At 40.4% G+C, this 22359-nt stretch overlaps 1 protein-coding gene across 2 annotated transcripts in view; it reads left to right on the top strand.

Annotated features, from left to right (window-relative positions):
- LNX1 (ligand of numb-protein X 1) overlaps positions 1–22359 on the top strand; it is a 161973-nt gene that overhangs the window by 59641 nt on the left and 79973 nt on the right. For both annotated transcript variants that reach the window (XM_056558069.1, XM_056558060.1), the window contains exons 2-5: positions 1066–1313; positions 3965–4126; positions 10576–10778; positions 18343–18714. In XM_056558069.1, the coding sequence (XP_056414044.1) occupies positions 1066–1313; positions 3965–4126; positions 10576–10778; positions 18343–18714 (985 nt within the window). The remainder of the gene's footprint in view (positions 1–1065; positions 1314–3964; positions 4127–10575; positions 10779–18342; positions 18715–22359) is intronic.

Here is a 22359-nt window from a genome sequence, read left to right as displayed (position 1 = left end):
ATATGAGTTGTGCTTTCTTTGATAATCCAGAACTAAAAGAGAGTTAGGAGCCAAGAGAGTAAGAGAGCAAATCTAGTGGCTGCAGCCCCAAATATACTAAGGGGGTGGGACAAAGCTCATTAGATAGCCAAACCTGTCAGTCCTGACCCATGGAACTCTGGGTATATCACATGACCGAAAGGTCCTTAAACCATAGCATAACATAAATCATAGGCATGTGACCTCTAAGGTCCTATACAGAGGTATCCTAAATTAATCAGATATATAAATATATACTTTAAATATTACCATATTAAGAGGCGACTAGGAGTTAGCCCTTCAGGAGAGCTCATTAGCATGGAGGGACTCTGGATGAGGGGACTCCAGACAAAGGGACAGGACCAGGTCCTGTTCCAGGACACCACAACATGACACCTTCAAAGGAGTTGTGGTGTCTATAAACTATTTTGACAGCATGAGAGAAAGCTATACAATGTTAGGCAGGTAGTTTTAATGTTATGGCTGGTCAGTGTATGTGCCAGACACAGTACCCCTCTAATATAAAACACATCTCTTACAGGTTCTGCACTAATCTCCCCTCTTCTACAAGGAACTTACATTTTAGCAGCCACTTAGCCAGCACTAAAAAATGTGTCCGCTTTGTCTTGTCTGGTACATGGCTAGATTGGTGGTGCAAGACACAAATATAAATAAATTTAAAAAAAACATAAAAAGAGAAAATCTGTATATTATTATCATATGTAGTTGTTTTAGGAAGTTCCTATCTAGCAGAAAGGATCACATATGTGCCTAGTCTAGGACACTTACAAACAAAATTCACACTGGACTCAGGACACTTGTTACGAGACTGGATTGTAAAAGCCAAAAAAGAGATCTGTGTCATAAAGTCATTTATAACCACTCTTATTTCTGAAATGCCGCTGATGCTAAGAGGACACAGCATACAGATAAGTGGGGGCTTATTCCTTCCCAAATATGATCTTAAAAATCTTAATGTTGCAATTTTCTTAATTTCTATTATCATCGACATTCTGTTCCAATCTGACCTATGTTTCTAATTCCCAGGTGTAAAGGTGCATCACACTACGGCCTTACTAAAGAGCGGAAAAGACGTTCACAGGATGGCTCCCCAGACTGCAGCTCGTCCCTAGACTTAACCGTAGCAGCATTGTCTTCTGAACTATCAGCTGCCTCAGCTGCAGCCTTAGTACCTGAGGAAACGGGTCAGGATAACCCTGTATACAGCTCACCCACAGGAGACAGCCATTTGGGAAGTGCATCTGAAGAACATTGCAGAATTAATCGGAACAGGAGTAAGTAAACTTCAGCTGTATGGCTGTCATTTATAATTCATGCCTCCACTGCAGCCGGTTCACATTAAAAGCTATTTACTAGGCTGTGAATAATGCTTTCTCAGTGGGGACTTGTGTAGTATCATTGAGAGAACCATGTTGATTCAATCAGCTTTGTGAGGCTCCACCTTTGATGAACACTGGTGCATATTTATCACTAGAGATATACAGTTACCTTGGCCATGAATCATGTCGCATGGCTAAAGATCACAGTAACATGCTAAAGAAAGGGAATGTGGTTGCATTGTGGCACATACGTTGCCAGAAATCCATCCATGATGACATTCACTTTCATTAGCTGCAATGCAGGCAGCGCAACACTATGATTCTTGGCAGTGTCACATGTGTTGCGGGCAAAGGTGCACAGTAAAGTTGAGTCAGATTTCTGAACAACATTTTTCTTGAGGATCAAATCCTTTTTTCTAACACTTGAGATGTTTTACAAAAATTGGAGTGTTCTATGAAGTGTGAGGGTCAAATTCGCTATAGAAAATCTGCACCAGAGTTTGATAACATTAACTTTAATGGGCCAGTGGAAAATCCACAAATCTGCCACTATTTTCTGCTGACCCATTGGAAGCTGATTAAAGGGGTACTTCCGTGGAAAACCCTTTATTTTATTTTTTTTTAATCAACTGGTGCCAGAAAGTTAAACAGATTTGTAAATGATGTAAATTCAAGAAGGATGTAGAAAGTATAAAGTATAAGACGGCACTCACCGTGATTTTCAGGCTTACAAAAGCTTTCTTTATTTCATTAGCAAAAGGTGCATAGCGATCCGGTGTAAAGGCAGGTATCCGGCCAGGACGCCAGGGAACGAATGCAGCGTGATGGTTACAGCTGTGTCGTGCTTCCGCACTTCCTCAGACCATGAACGCCCACTGTGTGGTCACCGGTATATACCTGTGTGACCTCATCAAACAGGGGCGGGTAGTTCAAACACAAAACAAGTGAATATAAACAGTGCATGAATAAAAACTGTTAAAAACAATACAAAACACACTGCAAATATATTATTAAGTAATACAGTCTAGATAAAAATGCTTATCATTTAAACCTAGATTTCCCTGGGCTCCGGTACGTATTATCCAATGAGCTTCAGTTTGATTTGTAAATTACTTCTATTAAAAAAAATCTTAATCCTTCCAGTACCTTTTAGGGGCTATATACTACAGAGGAAATGCTTTACTTTTTAGATTTTTCTGATGTCATGACCACAGTGCTCTCTGCTGACCTCTGCTGTCCATTTTAGGAACTGTCCTGAGCAGCATATGTTTGCTATGGGGATTTTCTCCTGCTCTGGACAGTTCCTAAAATGGACAGCAGAGGTCAGCAGAGAACACTGTGGTCACGACATTAGAGAAATCTAAAAAGTAAACCATTTCCTCTGTAATATATAGCCCCTAAAAAGTACTAGAAGGATTAAGATTTTTTAATAGAAGTAATTTACAAATTTGTTTAACTTTCCGGCACCAGTTGATTTAAAAAATAAATAAAAAAAAGGTTTCCACGGGAGTACCCCTTTAAAAGTACAAGATTTACCCTTTTTTGTTTTGTTTTGTTGTTTTTAGTTAAGCCATGATTGTATTCAAAATGTAAAAAAAAAAAGATTAGTTTTTCCTTTATACCCTTTCTTTCTGTAAAGTCGATTTGTGTTTTGTTTTTTTTATTACAAAAAAAAAAAAACGTTACCATAATCTGCCTTTGTATTTTAAGCTTTAATATTCAAATTTTAACCTGCAGGAATGAAATTCTCAGTACTTGACCTACAGACACATCAATAAACAACCTTTTTCTGTCAATAATCTGCAGACACCCAGGCTGTGTGCCCCCCAACACAGATAAAATTGTTGTTGTAGTAACACCCATATGGCATTACATGAACATCACTCCTGCTCAGAAATACGTAAATTTGTATAATCTGCCTATTGGTTTCTTCTGGGTGCCTATGTTTAACTTACAACCCAAAAAACATAATAAATCCAATGGCTCTGGTCAGTATAATAGGGATGCTAGACTGGGAACCCTAAGGGTGCATTCCCACCTGGCGTATTTTGCTGCATATTTGCTGCGTATTTGCTGCTGCGTATTTTCCTACCCATTGACTTCAATGGAAAAATTAAATACGCAGCAGCAAATACGCTGCAAATACGCCAGGTGGGAACGCACCCTAAAGGTGTGATGTGATTTCATATAAGAAATAGTGTAATGTACAATGGAATTTACTATTTAAAAATAATCTAATATATAATTTAAAGAACTTTCAAATTGAGGCAGAACATATATATATATATATATATATATATATATATATATATATATGTGTCTGTGTACAGCATACGTGGATTAAATCTAGATAATGCAGAAATTCTTAAATTATCCCTGTTGTGACATTTCGGCTAAGTATGAGACACTGAAATAGGCAATACTAACTGGAGAATTGGGGACCTTTTGGGACACATGCTTAAGTAATATTAAATCTCCAGTATGTTAAGAGTGTTCACAGATATGTCTTCAGGCTCGTACACTATAACCTATTAAAGGCAGAAAAGGCTATTGTAGAATGTTCACAATTAGTCATCATGAAAGTAAAGCATATTTTCCTCTTGCAGGTCGTAACTTTGAGCGCACCACTGTCAGGAGTCTGTCATTTAAGAAGCTGAACCGGGCTCTCAGCGTACTGCGAAGAACGAAGAGTGGAAGTGCTGTTCTGCATTCCTCTGACAGGGACCATGGGATCCTGCAAAATGCAAATGTCACAGAAGATTGTATAGGTTGGTTCATGTACTGTCTCCAAAATGCACAGAACACTGTTGTTATTAATATTGACAAACCATGTTTCGAAAAGTGGATACAAAACATCTCAGATAGTGTCTGAACAAGAATACTAAATATGATGACCATTGGACCATTCACATTTACAATATGACTTCCATTTAAAATGGAAAGCACAATTCTCAGTCAGATCCATTGCACAGCAAACACAACTATTGCTTGACAGACCCCATTGAACTGTTGGGTTCCGTCTTTTATCGTTTCGATGGGAAAAATTGTTCTGCTTGCAGCTGTATTTTTCCCTTCACAGAGGCTACATAGACAATGTTCTGTATAAAGTAGATCTGGAGGCTTCACATCCTACAAAATGTGCTAAAAATTAAGGATTTCATTGATCACTATCATCGGGGGCATAGCTATAGAAGACGCAGAGGTAGCAGTTGGGCCCTGGTGCCTCAGGGTCTATTCACACTTCTGAATTTCCGCTGGCGGAATTCCGCAAGCGGTAATTCAGAAGTGTGAATGGAAGTACGGAATCCCATAGAAGTCTACGGGCTTTACTTTGAGGCGAAATTCCGCAATTATAAGGGGGCTCCAAAGCACATCTTTGAGACCAGTATTATAATTGGCACATGGGGCCCTGTTGCAGACTTTGCATTGGGGTCCAGAAGCTACACGCTACAGCTCTATAATAATTATTTATGGCTGAATCATGAAATATTCCTTCTGATATCACTTACTATCGTAATATATCTGGGATGTTTAGATGAAATTCTGGAACAATATAGGCTGAAATGGCACATTGAATTGCTTTTCATTTGGCTTTATATATGTAGACGCTATATTCTGGGTTGTTCAGGTTTGTTGGCAAATTTTTTTGAAGATATATAGGTGTGGATCTTATTTCTAATGCAAGCTGGTAATGTTTTTGGCAAGGCCAATATTTAAGAAGGCACCTAAGATCACACATACAAAAAGTCAAGTGGTTTCCAGAGGGGTTTATCTAGCTAATAGCTTGGGGGGGGGGGGGGCGCATTGGGTTAATAATACTTAATATATAAGGTGGTTATCTTAAACTAAATAATATATTTGCAGTGTAATAATGTGAATGTCCAACTTCAACAACTTGTTTTATGTTCCCGCCACATTTTGTATGTACATTTTCTTCTCTATTTATAGAACCCTACTGACCCAGCAGATGCTAAATTAGTGTATGTACATAAATATACTGTACCTTTTTTTCTTTTCTGTATAGAAAAGAAAAGTATCCACATAAACATGGCATCCCACAAAAACATATGGTATGCGGCATAAAGCCTATGGGCAATATTAGCCACAGATGGATACATCGGCCATTACGTTGAGCACATACATTAAAAGAATGTCCTGGCATAAAACGAGTGTGGGCTACCTATTTCTTATATGTGTCACAAAGCGAAGATCTTCCACGTGTACACAATAATCTGATAAACTCTTGATGTGTACAGTCAATGGCCCTCATTTACCAGAATGTGTGCCAGAATTTGCACCAGAATTGAGGAAAACCCAACTAACTCTCCATTTTACTAAGAAAACCCAAAAAGCGGTGTGGCCGTCGAGGAAAGGGGGCGTGGTCACCAAAAAGGGGCGTATTCCCAACATTTTCACAAAACCCAACATATCTACTTAGGTTTCCACAGAAAATGTGGTGAATTTCAGCTGAGGAAAACCCTACAGATCAGAGAATGTGTAAGGGTACGTTCACACGTGCGGATTTTCGCAGCGTATTTCACTGCGGATCCGCCGCTGAAGGACCTCCTATATGCTGCCTTTATATGTGCCTGCTCGGAGCGGCAATACGCCGCTACGAGCAGACACACTGCAATGTGCGAGTCGCCGTGTGCATGCGCAGTATACTCGCACATCGCGGCAGCTCTCGACCTAGCTCATTGAGCAGGGGAAGCGGCCGTGATGTGTGTGAGTAACACCGCGCATGCGCAGTGACTCACACATCGCAGTGTGTCTGCTCGGAGCGGCGTATTGCCGCTCCAAGCAGGCACATTTAAGGGCACCATACAGAGGTCCTTCAGCGGCGGAGCTGCAGCGTAAAATCCGCTGTAAATCCGCACGTGTGTATGTATCCTAAAGAAGGAAAATGTAGGGAAAGTGGAAAATGTAGGGAAACCTTTGCAAATACTGTGGGAAAAAAAATTGTAGGGACTTAAAACCCACAAAGAAACTTACACTCCACTCTCAGTATATCAGGGCCAATAAGTTTGCACTGCGCTGTGGGGAGAAAGAAGGCCCATTTAGGTAGAATAAATGGGGGTATGGTAGAACAGATGGGGTTATGACTAAACACATCTAAACTGAACATGTATACAACTATTTCAATACAAGCCAAATTAATCAATTTTCTATATTCCAGACTGGCTGACTTTATGCAGAAACCCATTTCTGCTCCCCACTTGTTAGACCAGAATCACTGTGTATTTCTTGAGTTGCAGCATGGGTGGTTTTGTATAATATACACCCCTGAGGGATCCCCTGTTCCCCTGAGAGAAGCTGTACTAAGATTTTGCCAGGCCTTGTAGACAGGGCAGAGAGTGCTGGTGAAAAATATTGCTGTGTGATGTGTCTGATATTTTGGTTTAGCACAAAACTATTCTGTTTAAATTATATACAGTATATAGATTGCTTCTCTCTGCTTCATACTGGTCTTATGCAGAAGAATGAAGCTGTGTATATAGAAGAATATTAAAGGGGTACTCCTATTCCCCAGCATTCTAAACATTTGGTTCAGAATGCTTGGCGCGGGCGGCTGTGATCGTGATGTCACGACATCGCCCCCTTGTGAAATCACGCCTGGTCGGGTTAAGGGTCAGCCGCCACTACTGAGGATTCCGGACACTCGTCCCAGATCCCCAGCAGACAGCGCTGACTTCTCCGGTATGTGCGATACACGCACATACAGGAGGGTGAGTCCCCTCTGTCTGAGCCGTATCTGCAGCTTACACAGAGGAGACGTGACCTCCGCCCCCACGCAGCATGCAGTACAGGCGCCGATGACATCACTCATCGGCACCTGTACTGTGGAGGGGAGAAGACGCGGGCCCCTGCGGCTGAGCAGATCGCTGCGTGGGACATCAGGTGAGCATAATTTTTTTCAACTCTGCTTATATCTATGGGGAAAAGGGGGGGGGTTACTCTGCCTATACCTATGGAGTAGAAGGGGGGGTGTTACTCTGCCTATACCTATGGGGAAGAGGGGGGGTTACTCTGATTATACCTATGGGGAAGAGGGGGTGGGTAATTCTGCCTATACTTATGGAGAAAGGGGGGTAACTCTGCCTATACCTATGGGGAAAGTGGGGGTAACTCTGCCTATACCTATGGGGAAGGGGGGGTAACTCTGCCTATACCTATGGGTAAAGGGGAGGAAAGGGAGGTAACTATGCCTATGCCTATACCTATGGAGAAAGTGTGGGGGGGTTAACTCTGCCTATACCAATGGGGAGAGTGTGGGGGGGTAACTCTGCCTATACCTATGGGGAAAGGGGGGGGGGTAACTCTGCCTATACCTGTGGGGAAGAGGGGGGGTAACTCTGCCTATACCTATGGGAAGGAGGGGGGGATAACTCTGCCTATACCTATGGGGAAGCGGGGGTACTCTGCCTTTACCTATGAGGGAGAGGGGGTGTTACTCTGCCTATACCTATGGGGAAGAGGGGGGGGTTACTCTGATTATACCTATGGGGAAGAGGGGGGTGGGTAACTCTGCCTATACCTATGGAGAAAGGGGGTTAACTCTACCTATACCTATGGGGAAAGTGGGGGGGAACTCTGCCTTTACTTATGGTGGAAGTGGGGAGGGGTAACTCTGCCTATAACTATGAGTAAAGGGGAGGAAAGGGGGGTAACTCTGCCTATACCTATGGGGAAAGTGTGTGGGGGGGGTAACTCTGCCTATAACTATGGGGAAAGTGTGGAGGAAGTAACTCTGCCTATACCTATGGGGAAAGGGGGGGTAACTCTGCCTATACCTATGGGGAAGAGGAGGGGTAACTCTGCCTATACCTATGGGAAAGGGGGGTAACTCTACATATACCTATGGGGAAAGGAAGGGTAACCCTGCCTATACCAATGGGGAAGAGGGGGGGTTAACTCTGCCTATACCTATGGGAAAGAGGGGGGGTAACTCTGCCTATACCTATGGGGAAGAGTGGGTAACTCTGCCTATACCTATGGGGAACGGGGGGGGGTAACTCTGCCTATACCTCTGGGAAATGGGGGGGTAAATCTGCCTATACTTATGGGGAAGAGGGGGGGTTACGCTGCCTTTACCTATGGGGAAGAGGGGAGGAAAGGGGGGCAACTCTGCCTATACCTGTGGGGAAAGGGGGGGTAACTGCCTATATCTATGGGGAAAGGGGGGGATAACTGCCTATACCTATGGGGAAGAGGGGGGTAACTCTTTCTATACCAATGGGGAAGAGGAAGGGGGGTTACTCTGCCTATACCTATGGGGAAAAGGGGGTTTAACTCTGCCTATACCTATGGGGAATGGGGGGTTTAACTCTGCCTATACCTACGGGGAAAGGGGGTTAACTTTGTTCCTATACCTATTGGGAAGAGGGTTTAACTCTGCTGCCTATACCTATGGGGAAGGGTGGGGACCAACTCTGCTGCCTATACCTTTGGGAAAGGGGGGTTAACTCTGCTGCCTATACCTACAGGGAAGGGGAGTGGTTAACTCTGCTGTCTATACCTACAGGGAAGGGGGGTTAACTCTGCTGCCTATACCTACAGGGAAGGGGGGGGGGCTATGTAACTTTATACCTGGATGCTTAACTACTTACCTACATACCAGGCTATCTAACTACGTACATACCCAGCTGCCTAACTATGTACATACCTGGAATGCCTAACTACCTAGCTAGCCCTCTACCTACCTGGATTCTCACCTACCAACATATCTGGCTTCCTGATCTAACTACCTAGTTACCTATTTACCTGGCTACCTACCTACCTGCCCTTTTACTGTGTCGGATACCAAGGAGGGCATTATTACAGTTTGTGGGCCTGTAGATGGAAGAATTGTGTAGAGGAGGGGAGGGCACTGGAAAAATGCAGAGTCTAACATGTCCTGCAGATGTTAAGAGATCCACATGGCAGTCTTATCCGGACGGAGTAGTAGAAGGAACGAGGGCGCCGCTGATCAGAAAAGACGTAATTGTGAGTCCCAAAATGTAACTGTAATCACTTATATGGTATACACATCCTGTGTACAGCTGATATCTACCGCCATATGGTCCTGTATATAATCATTTATATTGTATACAGATCCTTTATAGTATACTGGTCTCTGTATAGTGGTTTTATTCAGTACAGTATGGCGGTATTATTCAGTTATTGTGTGGTGGTGTAGAGCCTAGCAGGGGCCTTTGCCTTTTTTTGGTCCTGGGGGGCCCCCGAGTGTTGTCAGTCCACCCCTGATTATGGTCATCACCACAATTATGTGGTTGCTGCAAATACAGTGAAGGAGTTTAAACATGCATGGGCCAGGGACAATTGATAGGATTCAGATTATTGGGCAGACTAGATGGGCCAAATGGTTCTCATCTGCCGACACATTCTATGTTTCTATGTCACCTGCAAAAGACTAAGCAAATCCTGAAAACATGACCTGTTGGGTATACTTGAAGACCACGCGTGGTAAAAACTGTTCTCTAGCCACCATTATGACATGTCCATGATTGCTGTGCTACTGCTACATCCAAAAAAAGACTAGAGAATACTGAACCCATAAGTCGAAACTATACAGTTCTGAGCTCTTGTATCTGTTCACATCTACACTGAAAGCCCCCATTGGGGTTCCATCAAGGTTATGGTCATTTTTCCACGGTAAAAAATTGTGCTTGCTGTGTTATTTTTCCTATTATAACAACGGAAATTTCAACATGACACTGACAGGCTCATTACAAGTCAATGGAGTCTGTTTGTCCCCATTTGAACATACCAAACAGTGGATCCAGCAATTCGTCATTTCTTCCTTTATAAACCATGACATCACTAAGAACTGAAAGATGTAAAGTCATAAGTGATTATACTGTTCCATCAATACATCTACTGTTTTCATGACAAAATATTCATGACATTATGTTTTCTGATGTAATTTAATCAGCTAGGCTGTGTTCACTCTTCTGTCTGAGGCTCTGATTAGAGAGCTTTCATTGATAGTTCCTTCAGATTTGGTGGGTAGAATAGTATAGCACAACAGAAGCCAACAGATCCCATTAGAGTCAATGGAGTCCTTCAACTGTCCTTGGTGTCTGGCAGTGATGGGTCTGGCACTGCTTTCATGGTTTCCATTATAACAGAAGCCATGACAATAGTATTAACAGAGCTTTATTGTCGGTCCTTTGTATACATACATTTATTATTGATGTTCACTTTAATTTTTTTCCAGTACTACCAAGTCTGGCCCACCTTATTCCAGATGGAGAAATTACTTGCATTAAAATCAATCGCTCCGACTCGAGTGAATGTCTTGGCATCAGGATCGTTGGTGGGAACGAAACTCCTCTGACTCAGATAATCATACAACACATCTACCAAGATGGGGTCATTGCTCGAGATGGGAGACTTCTTCCAGGAGATATGATCTTAAAGGTAACCTACAATATTCAAGTAATAAGAAAAGCCCATCTGAGCAGTACTTTAAGGCTATGTCCACACGGTCTATTTAGGTGGTGATTTTCCACACGGTCTATTTAGGTGGTCTCTATTTTTTACAAAACCAGAAGGGGATCCAAGAAGGCAAAAAGATAAACATCTTTTTTAGGCTATATTCACTCGGTATAAGGATATCTTAACACATGTAAACATAAACAAATGCTCAAAAGAAGCTTCAAAAGTAGCTCTGAAAAGAAATCCCGTCCCCCGCTCGAAATGGGGGTGTACAGAAACAGTGCTGAAAATGGAGCACAAAATCAGCTCCAAAAGAAGAGCTGTTTCCTGAAACCCTTTACTTCAATGAGCTATAAATAAATCGGCATTGGAAAAAGACTTATTAGTGACTTATTTATGTGTCTGAAAATATGTCTGTTTTTTTACATACTGTGTGTACAAACACTTTCCCATAAACTTACATAGAGAACATTAATGTTAAAAATGCAGGCACAATTTTTACTGATTTTGCGGATGCATTTTTACAAATGAAATGTGTGGCCCAGATTTATCAAACTGTGTGAGAGAAAGAATGGAGAGATTTTCCCAAAGCAACCAATCACAGCTCAGCTAACGAGCTCTGGTAAAGTGAAAGCTGAGCTGTCTAGCTAAGTCTAGACTGCAACCATTAAGCTTCCTGTGCCATCTTGTGTGTTGCCAAGTATATAATGCTTTAAAGAGTGTTGTGTAACCATCAAGCTTGGGCTGCTTTTTCTGGAATCTGTACCAGGAAATAAATAAGTAAGTAAGAGGAAATAAATAAGTATAGATCATCTGTTCAACTATCCGGTCTGCAATCCATTCTTTAACTCCTTAAACTTCTACTCCTTTTCTCCTACTCTAGACAGTTCTTAAAATGGACAGAGATGTCAGCAGAGAGCACTGTGCTCGTGAGTAATTCCAAAAAGAAAAGAATTTCCTCTGTAGTATTCAGCAGCTAATAAGTACTGGAAGGATTAAGATTTTTTTTAATAGAAGAAGTTTACAAATCTGTTTAACTTTCTGGCACCGGTTTATAAAAAAAAAAAAAAAAAAGTTTTCCACCGGAGTACCCCTTTAAGGACTCAGTCCAATTCGGCCTTAAGGACTCAATTTTATTTTTACGTTTTCGTTTTTTCATTTTTTACGCCGTGATCTGTATTTTTTTTATACCACATTTGCATATATAAAACTTTTAATACATTTTTATAAATTTTTTTAAATAAAATGTTATTAAAAAAAGCAGCAATATTTGTACTTTTTTTTTTACTTTCACGCCGTTGACCTTATGGGAAAATTAACATTATATTTTAATAGATTGGATATTTACGCACACGGCGATACCAAATATGTTTATTTAAAAAAAGATTTACACTTTTTGTGGGTAAAATGGGGAAAAACTGACAATTTACATTTTTATTGGGGGAGGGGATTTTCCCAATTTTTTTTTTACTTTTATTTTTGACTTTTTTTACTTTCATTTTTACACTTTAATAGTCCCCATAGGGGACTATTTATAGCAATCATTTTGATTGCTAATACTGTTCAGTGCTATGCATAGGGCATAGCACTGATCAGTGTTATCGGCTATCTTCTGCTCTGGTCTGCTCAATCTCAGACCAGAGCAGAAGACGCCGGGAGACGGATGGAGGCAGGTGAGGGGGCCTCCATCTGCCATTACAGATGATCGGATCCCCGTGGCAGCGCTTTAAGTGGCGCACTTCTGCAGATGCCATGATCTGTATTGATCACGGCATCTGAGGGGTTAATGGCGGACATCCGCACGATCACGGATGTCGGCCATTACCAGCGGGTCCCTGGCTGCTATCAGCAGCTGGGACCTGTCGCGCATGACCCGAGCATTGCTCCGATGCTCGCGGTTATGTATAGGATGTAAATGTACGTCCTGGTGCCTTAAGTACCACCTCACCAGGACGTAGATTTATGTCCTGCGTCGTTTAGGGGTTAAAGGGGTACAATTTTTAAAACATCCTGCCAAGGCTCCCTGCATTAAAACAAAAAACCTGGACTCGGATTCCTTCGCTCCCCCAGTGCCTCCGATATTGCTGATCCGCTTTTAAGTGCAATCCTATTCCTGCTTGTCGTGTGAGACTACAGCTCAGATAATCGCTGGCTGCAGCGATGTCCCACCATGGCCAGTGATAGGCTGAGCTGCAGTGTGTCCAGGCCCTGATCTTCTGTCCATTTTAACCCCTTAATAACCACGGATGTAAATGTACGTACATTTACATCCTATGTATGACCGCGAGCATCGGAACGGTGCTCGCGTCATACACGGCAGGTTCCAGCTGCTACTAGCAGCCGGGGACCCGCCAGTAATGGTCGACATCCGCGATCACGCGGATGTCCTCCATTAAGCCCTCAGATGCCGTGATCAATACAGATCACGGCATCTACGGCAGTACAGTACTTTGAATGGATGATCGGATCGCCCGCAGCGCTGCCATGGCGATTCGATCATCCAGCATGGATGCCAGAGGTCCCCTCACATGGCTCCGGCCGTCTCCTGGGGTCTTCTGCTCTGGTCTGCGATCGAGCAGAAGATCACCGATAATACTGAGCAGTGCTGTGTCCCATACATAGCACTGAACAATATTGGCAATCAAAGGATTGCTATAGATAGTCCCCGATGAGGACATAAAAAGTGTAAAATTAAAGTTGAAAAATGTAAAAATAAAAAGTAAAAAAAGTGAAAAATCCCCTCCCCCAATAAAAATGAAAATTGTCAGTTTTTCCCATCTTACCCCCAAAAAGCGTAAAATCTTTTTTTTATAAACATATTTGGTATCACCGCATGTGTAAATGTCCATACTATCAAAATATAATGTTAATTAACCCGTATGGTGAATGGTGTAAATGTAAAAAAATTAAAAAGTCAAAAAATGCAGCTTTTTGTCACGTTTTATTTAAAAAAAATTATAAAAAATGATCTAAAAGTTTTATATATGCAAATGTGGTATCGATAAAAAGTACAGATGACGTCGCAAAAAATGAGCCCTCATACCGCCCCAATATATGGAAAAATTAAAAAGTTATAGGTGGTCAAAATGGGGCAATTTTAGATTACTGATTTTGTACAAGAAGTTTTAGATTTTTTTTAGGCGTTTCAAAAATATAAAAGTATCTAGCTATGGGTATCATTTTAATCGTATTGACCCACAGAATAAAGAACACATGTCATTTTTACCATAAAGTGTATAGTGTGAAAACAAAACCCTCCAAAATGCGCAAAATTGTGGTTTTCATTTAAATTTCCTCCCTAAAATTTTTTGCGGAGGGTTCGCCGTACATTTTATGGTAAAATGAGAGGTTTCATACCAAAGTACAATTGGTCACAATAAAAAAAAGCCCTTATATGGGTCTGTAGATGGAAATATAAAGGAGTTATGGATTTTAGAAGGCGAGGAGAAAAAAACAAAAACGCAAAAATAAAATTGGCCTGCTCCTTAAGGTGAAAATGGGCTTGGTCCTTAAGGAGTTAAGGGCTTAATCCAACACATTGCGCTCAGCCAATCTCTGGCCAAGGCAGAGACATCTATGTGGGCAGTGATTAGCTGAGTTACAGTCTGATGCGCCTTCCCCCGGCAACCAGGAAGAGGACCGCACCAGAGGATTGGAGGCATCGGGGAGTGGCGAGATGTAAGTAAAGCTTTTTTGTTTTAATGCAGACATTTTGGGAAAGGATTTTAAAAATAAAAAAAAGTCTAAGGCCGGAGAACCCCTTTAGGGATCCATAGTGTTCTTCATTATCTACCACGTTATCTAACTTTACGTTCATTAAAAATACGTGTTTGAAAAGGAGAGATATCCGAATTTTCACAAACGTTTATATATTACTATGAAGTTATTCTTTTGTAAGTGTAAATAATATCCAATAAATGTCCCTTTATACATAACAATTGTTCGCAGCAACAATGAGCAATTTCCATTCTTGCTATTCTCGCTTCTGGTAGGGAGCATCATGGTTGCATAGCAACATCTCTTTGTTAGAGCGATGTGCTAGACTAGGCAGCAATATCTATTGTTAATGTCGCTACAAGTGGCTTTCACATTTACAGATTATTCTGCCAATAATGGTGATTGCTATCTCCTCCTCTATTCACACTGGGCTTCTATCAGTGCTATCTCTCAGAATGTAATTAACATTTGACCGCTAAGCGGTCACTAAGACCCTAAATTTCCCACCCAATATAAAACTTAACGTTTAATGAGCCAAGATTAAAATAACCTCACACGTATTGATCCATAATCCATTGATTGGCATGACACTGCATGCTATATTAAGTGAATTGAAAAGATAGATTGTGGCTGCAGTCCACAATCTATGGTGTGAGACAATTAAAAATCTAACACATTGCCCGCCCGCCCGACGTTTCGCCACAGGCTGTGGCTTTATCAAGGGCTAAGAGGCAAATGGCATGCAAACAAGCCTTGCAGGGGTTTAAATAACCTCCTGTCTCTGACATCATTGAAACATGTCATTTGACATGTTTCAATGATGTCAGAGACAGGAGGTTATTTAAACCCCTGCAAGGCTTGTTTGCACGCCATTTGCCTCTTAGCCCTTGATAAAGCCACAGCCTGTGGCGAAACGTCGGGTGGGCGGGCAATGTGTTAGATTTTTAATTGTCTCACACCATAGATTGTGGACTGCAGCCACAATCTATCTTTTCAATTCACTTAATATAGCATGCAGTGTCATGCCAATCAATGGATCATGGATCAATACGTGTGAGGTTATTTTAATCTTGGCTCATTAAACGTTAAGTTTTATATTGGGTGGGAAATTTAGGGTCTTAGTGACCGCTTAGCGGTCAAATGTTAATAATATTGGATTTACCCTCCACTCATAGGTCCCCTTTGTTGCATCTCTCAGAATGATGACAATAGACCCACTTTAGACATTGAAAACCTTAATAGACGGGGATGCACTGTATGGATAGGCCACAAAATGTCCACATCATCTCCTCCTATCAAACACTGTTAGGAAGTATTTTCCTGTGGTTACTTGAATTCTAGGACAATTGGGAATCCACTCCGTATATTTTATCATAAGCATTCCTTTTTTTTTTTTATTCTTTTTTTTTTACTTTTTCTTTTTCTTTGCATACAATAGTTTCCGAGCAGAATCTGGGCACAGGGTTCATGTATGACACAACTTCTCAGGAAACCAAAATAAGGTTCATTTGGGTTTTCTTAAACATTCCATGTTTTAAGATATTTCATCATATTTTCCAAGGGGCTTTAAGCCATATAAAACCTGTCTAATCATTCTAGTATGTGATACATGAGTGGCTTTGTATCTTTACCAAATTTGCTGACTGTTCAGATTTTCGGATACGTAGTCAGTTGAAAGAAAGAAAACAAGCTAGTTAATGTGAGAGCTGAATAAATGGAAAGTTAAAGTTAAATCATAGCTTAAGGGCAGTTAAAGGGGTACTCCCGTGGAAAACTTTTTTTTTTAAATCAACTGGTGCCAGAAAGTTAAACAGATTTGTAAATGACTTCTATTAAAAAATATTAATCCTTCCAGTACTTATTAGCTGCTGAATACTACAGAGGAAACGGTTTTCTTTTTGGAACACAGAGCTCTCTGCTGAGATCATGACCACAGTGCTCTCTGCTGACATCTCTGTCCATTTTAAGAACTGTCCAGAGTAGGAGAAAATCCCCAAAGCAAACATATGCTGCTCTGGACAGTTCCTAAAATGGACAGAGATGTCAGCAGAGAGCACTGTGGTCATGATGTCAGCAGAGAGCTCTGTGTTCCAAAAAGAAAACCATTTCTTTTGTAGTATTCAGCAGCTAATAAGTACTGGAAGGATTAAGATTTTTTTATAGAAGTAATTTACAAATCTTTTTAACTTTCTGGCACCAGTTGATTTAAAAAATAAGTTTTCCACAGGAGTACCCCTTTAAGTTTAAAGGTTGTAAAATTGTTGTTCAAAGCAGCTGATCGGGACACCCCAGTGAAATCGCCGGGTCCAGATCAGCTGAGATGACAGATGGAGCCAGCAGCCTGTGCAAGTAGAGCACTGATAACACTAATCACTGCTGTGCTATACCATGGCATTGTTCAGTGCATGCATTGGAAGATTGCAGGTAATAGTTTCCTATGGGCACTAAAAAATTGTAAAAAAAAAATACATTTGTTAATAAATGTGTATAAGCTCCTTCCCTAATAAAAGTTTAAATTGCCCATCCAATTTTTCAAATAAGATGATGTAAACAATAATAAACATATGGAGCCCCCCTGAAGAAAGAGACGAAACAGCTGTAGGGGTTGTGGTGGTATAAGCGGTGCAGTCCCACATGGGTAAGATTCATTTCTATTGATTTCTTTATGAGACTATCACTTAGTGAGTTGTAGGTCATAATTGAGTGGACGCTCTGGGCATTTTAGCTGAGGCTAGGTCCATGAGGCAGTTAACTATTCAAGCACCTTACAGCAGCACAGGCACTTTATATAAATTGTCCATATACTGTATATGATTGCATGATATTGCTGCACTTCCTACCCCCACATATTATGTTGGGTACCTTTTGCCTTTTTAATATATTGCATGTTATTTAGTGTACAATTTGTATTTTCAATAACATTTTTTATATTTTGGTAATCCAATTCTAGTTCAGTGTGTTTCTCGCAGTGTATTAATAATAAACATATGTGTTATTGCTGCATATGGTAAAGTGAGAACTATTAAAATATAATGTTAATGAAACCCCACAGTTAATGGCATTAAAGTAAAAACAAATTCCAGATTGTTGGTCACGTATACCAGAAAAAAAGAATAAAAAGGAATCAAAAAGTCCCATCAAAACATGAAAGGAGCCCTCATACATCCCTGTATACAGAAAAACAAAACAGTTAGAGGGGTCAGAAGAGGACTATTTTAAGCAAACTCATTGGGGGAGATTTATCAAAGGATTTAGACTGTTTTTTTCTGTCTAAATTTGTCGCACAGAAAGCCGCAGTATAAATATGTGCGACTTTTCTGCGACTTTTGCTTTAGAGGATTTTTAGAACATGATGCATTCTAGTCCATTTTACACAGAAAAATGCATTGGTGCTGAATTTATCAAAAGCGACTTTTCAGCGACAAGTCGCATTGGCTGAAAGTACACCGAAATGTCAGACCATACTGGAGCAGGTTTAAATACAGTCTAAAGCATAGATCACAAAGTCCGTGTGCAGAATTTATCAAGAGCCGTGCGACTTTTGATAAATTAGGCGCACAATAGGCCAGCCTAACCCTCTCTAGTTTGGTCTATATTGATGCGGGACATAGACAGCTTTGATAAATATCCCCCATTGAGTTTAATTATAATCGTATTGACCTATAGAATAAGGATAACATGTCATTTTAACTGTAGCGCGTAGAAAAGAAATCCCCCCCAAATTTAGGCATGTAGGCACAGCCTCATTGTTATTGTTCTTCAGATAGTGCTTCACTACTATTTTTGCTATGTTTTAGTACTCATTTTCTGATGTTTCGTATCCTTGCAGGTGAATGGCCTCGACATCAGCAATGTGCCTCACTATTATGCACTTTCCATCCTCAGACAGCCCTGCCAGGTGCTGAAGCTTACAGTTCTCAGGGAACAGAGGTACAAATGTAGAAGCAATGGTATCATCACAGACTCACATTCCCCTCGGGATGACAGCATACATGTTGTGTTAAGTAAAAGCAGCCAAAATGTGCAGCTTGGGATGAAGTTGGTCCGAAAAAGAGATGAGCCTGGAATCTATATATTTAACTTACTGGAAGGAGGAGTAGCAGCTCGAGATGGTTATTTGCAGGAAAATGATCGGGTTCTGACAATTAATGGCCATGATGTACGGAACGGGACCCCAGAAATTGCAGCTCAACTCATACAGGTATTGTATAATATATAAATATTAATATAATAAATAATAAATAAATACATTTAAAAAAAATACTATATAAGCATTAAAGTCGAGTTAAGGTGTAAAAAAATATCATAAGAATTTTGACCAAAAAACTAATTGAATGTAGATTTAATGCAAATGTTCAGGAAGATGAATCTGCAAATGAATCGCTAAAAATAAGTCTGTCCAAATTTTAGCACTATTTTCCCCATTTATGACTATAATTATTATTATCTTTTCTTACTAACACAGCACTAACATATTCTTCAGCTTCCTGAAGCTCTATTCTGCTATCGCACTAATCTAATTTCTGCTCCATGATGAACCTGGGAAACCCAGGGGAAGGTACAATAGATCTTCAGGGTGCTCTTTACAGAGTTACACCCCTGCGTTCTGTGAAGGGTTAATTCATAGGGTTACTGTGGGGCTCTAGACTTTAGGAAAAGAAAGTTGTCTTTCTTTATAGACTATTGGACGGTAACGTGTCTTTTCCTACTGTGGGGTATCTTGATTTGATGTCACCAAATTTCGCTATATCCTCCAAGACGAATTTATGTCAAAAGCACAAAATAAAAAAGTGAAGTTCATATGAGACAAAAATTCCAACAAAAGTATGGTTGGAAAATGTTGTGTTTACCTTACCCAATGAATATGCTCTTAGTTATGAATATCCTATCTCTCTGCAAACACTATAGGCAGCGTATTCACATTCTCTAAATGCTGGCCTGGTATAGTGGTATGGCATTTATTACTATTTGGTGGTAGGTGAACCCCCTGCTTAAAATGCAGAAGTACAAAGCCCATATCTGTACCTTGTCCACAGCTTCATGTTTCATTGTGTTAATGTATCACAGATCTCTCTTATGTTACCCCCCTCAGTGTTAAAAAAAAATTGTAGTAAATTATCCTCTGTGTGATGAAACCATCTGGTCATCTGTAGAACTCCAGCGAGTGCTCCATTATAAAGACAGGCAATGATTTTCTACCATTACACTACTAGGGAATAATGGCTACCATTTGTGCTTTTGTCAGTTTTATCTACTTTGTTATGTGGCCCTTGTGTTGTATGGTAGTTTATTTTGTGTTGTGGATTTTCTGTTGTTTGGTGGTTTAGTTTAGGCTGACCATACGATCCTTTTTTAAATTTCTTTTATAATAAATATTTTAATTTATTAAAATGTAAAAAAAAAATCTAATTTTTTTTTTTTTTTTTTTTTTTAAACAAAACAGGACAAAATTGTTATTTGTGCCTTTTTTTATGTCACAGCAGCTACTGGTCACTGAGCTGTCTGAGCTTAAAGTGGCAGTGGCCACTTTAAGTCAGTGAGCAGTGGCTGCCAATACTTGTGACAAGTGAGAACCCTGACATTGTGCCCCAAGGAGTGCAGCATAGACCTCGGAGCTGGTTCCGGGGCAGTAACTAAACTATCACCTGAATCAGCTTCAGTGCTCCAATGCTAATCTGTTTCGAGGATGTACTGCTATGGCCCAGTTGACCCAAACCAGAGGAGCAGTGGAGCACTGAAGCAGCAGGGCAGTATGGCTGGACTGCTGGGAGCAGTATGTCTGTGGGGGTCGCCAACCTACTGCATATATGGAGGCATAGAGGAGAGGGGATGTACAACTATATGGGGGCACTGAAGGTCCTTTAACTACATATGAGGGAAGTATATGAGCCTACAACTATATATAGGGGCAGTAAAGGGGACGACAACTATATATAACCCAATATGCCAAGTATGGTCAGCCTAGTGTTGTTTGGTTGTTTAGTTTGTATTGTTGATTATCTTGTATGGTGGTTTAGTTTTTGTTAAAGATTTAGTTTTGTATAGTAGTTTAATTTGTGTTGTAGATTTTGTGTTGTATGGAAGTTTACTCTGTTTGGGGGATTTCGTATTGTATGGTAGTGTATTATATGTTGGGAATTTTATGTTGTGGAGTTTGTGTTGTATGGATGTTCATCTTCTGTTTTGGATTTTGTGTTGTAGATTTTGTGTTGTTTTGTGTATTTTGTATTGTGTGGTAGTGTATTTTGTGTTGTGGAGTTTGTGTTGTATAGATGTTCAGTTTCTGTAGTGGAATTTGTGTTTCAGGTTATTGTCATGTTTTACTGATTACTATGTTCTGTTTATTTATTGTGCCGGTATCTTTTGTATATTAATTATAATATACTTTAGCATGACTACAGTTGAACAGCTGTGACTCTTTCCGCATCTCTTTCTACATAACAAAAGCTAATCTTACTGTTATCCAAGCTCCAGGCTCCAGACTTCTTGTTTAATGCAGGATGCTTAAAGCTTTACTCCCGCCAAGGCCAGGAGAGAAATGAAAGCTGGAAAACCATTGGGATCTGGTCTTCTGACACATACTCAGCAATGTAATTATAAAATTCCTTCTCTCAGGAAAGCTTTCCAGAGCCAGTGACATAAAGCAGGGCCAGTGGGGCTCTCTTGTAATATCTATCACTGCCATCACAACCATTCATTTTGCTCACAACTGACTCCGGCAATCTCTGACAAGTTGCCAAGAAGGCATTTGTAATTTGTTGAGCACAACACCTGAAAGTGATTATGCGGCTCATATGTGGTGCCTCCTTGCAGAGTCCCCGAGGTTATAGAGGGGACACTGAGATTAGGCAGTCACTAGAAAAAACTTTTTGTTGAAATCAAATTTTTTCAGCCTATTTGAAAAAATGTTTTAACTTCCCATAAGCGTTACTTGAATATATAAAAGAGATTTCCCTGTAAAAACTTAATGATGTTGTGTAGAAACGTCTTATTTTAATCAAGGTGGAATTCTCTAGAGTACAGCACAAGACATCGAACCAGCTGCCTTATTATGCCTACATTTACAACTTTACATGATTCCAGGCATATATTAGAGTTTGGATATTAAAATGAGGCCCTGGGGGCAGATATCAGAACTACTCAGTGTTCCTTGGATAGGATGCTTACCGAGTATACAAATGTATCTTTAGGCCATGTTCACACGTTGGAATTTTCATTGAAAATCATATTGAATACAACGGGATTCTGCTGCACTGTGCACGCGGTGGAATTTCCATGTCAGATGTGTCCGGCACGGAAATTCCATTTTCCATGTCCACACAAAGAATGAACATGTTCATTCTTTGTGCGGAGTCTGCACTGAATGCATAGTCATCTATTAGACGGTGCATTCCTGTCGCAGCACTCTACAAAAGACAGTGGAAAATCTAAAAAATGTATTGGCTCAATTCATAGCAACGTTTCGGTACTCTCACAGGACCATTTTCAAGCTTCGTGATACATCAACATAAGAAGGTATACATACACCTCAAACACACATGATTAATAATCAAATTACAAAGTGACTCATTGTAAATCCATATAAAACACACATTTGTGAAATTCATCCATAATATAAATGTGCTCATTTCATTTCCAACATATGTATAAAGTGCTCAGTGCATTCACATAGGTTAAAAGCAAGTACAACTTAAAAAATTGCCTGTTTTTGACATTAATTTCAAATATTACATGATCATGCTCCCAATTTGGCTACAGAGGGGGCATTGTGAGTATGGGGTCCTGAGAGGATCCTCGCCTCTAGAATGCTCTGACTGTGCACCCTGATGAGGTTGCCAGTGGGTTT

The sequence above is a fragment of the Hyla sarda genome, chromosome 1 (genome assembly GCF_029499605.1).
Source record: "Hyla sarda isolate aHylSar1 chromosome 1, aHylSar1.hap1, whole genome shotgun sequence".
Classification (NCBI taxonomy): domain Eukaryota; kingdom Metazoa; phylum Chordata; class Amphibia; order Anura; family Hylidae; genus Hyla; species Hyla sarda.
Note: the sequence above shows the minus strand (reverse complement) of the source record. Positions and strands in the feature narration are given on the sequence as shown.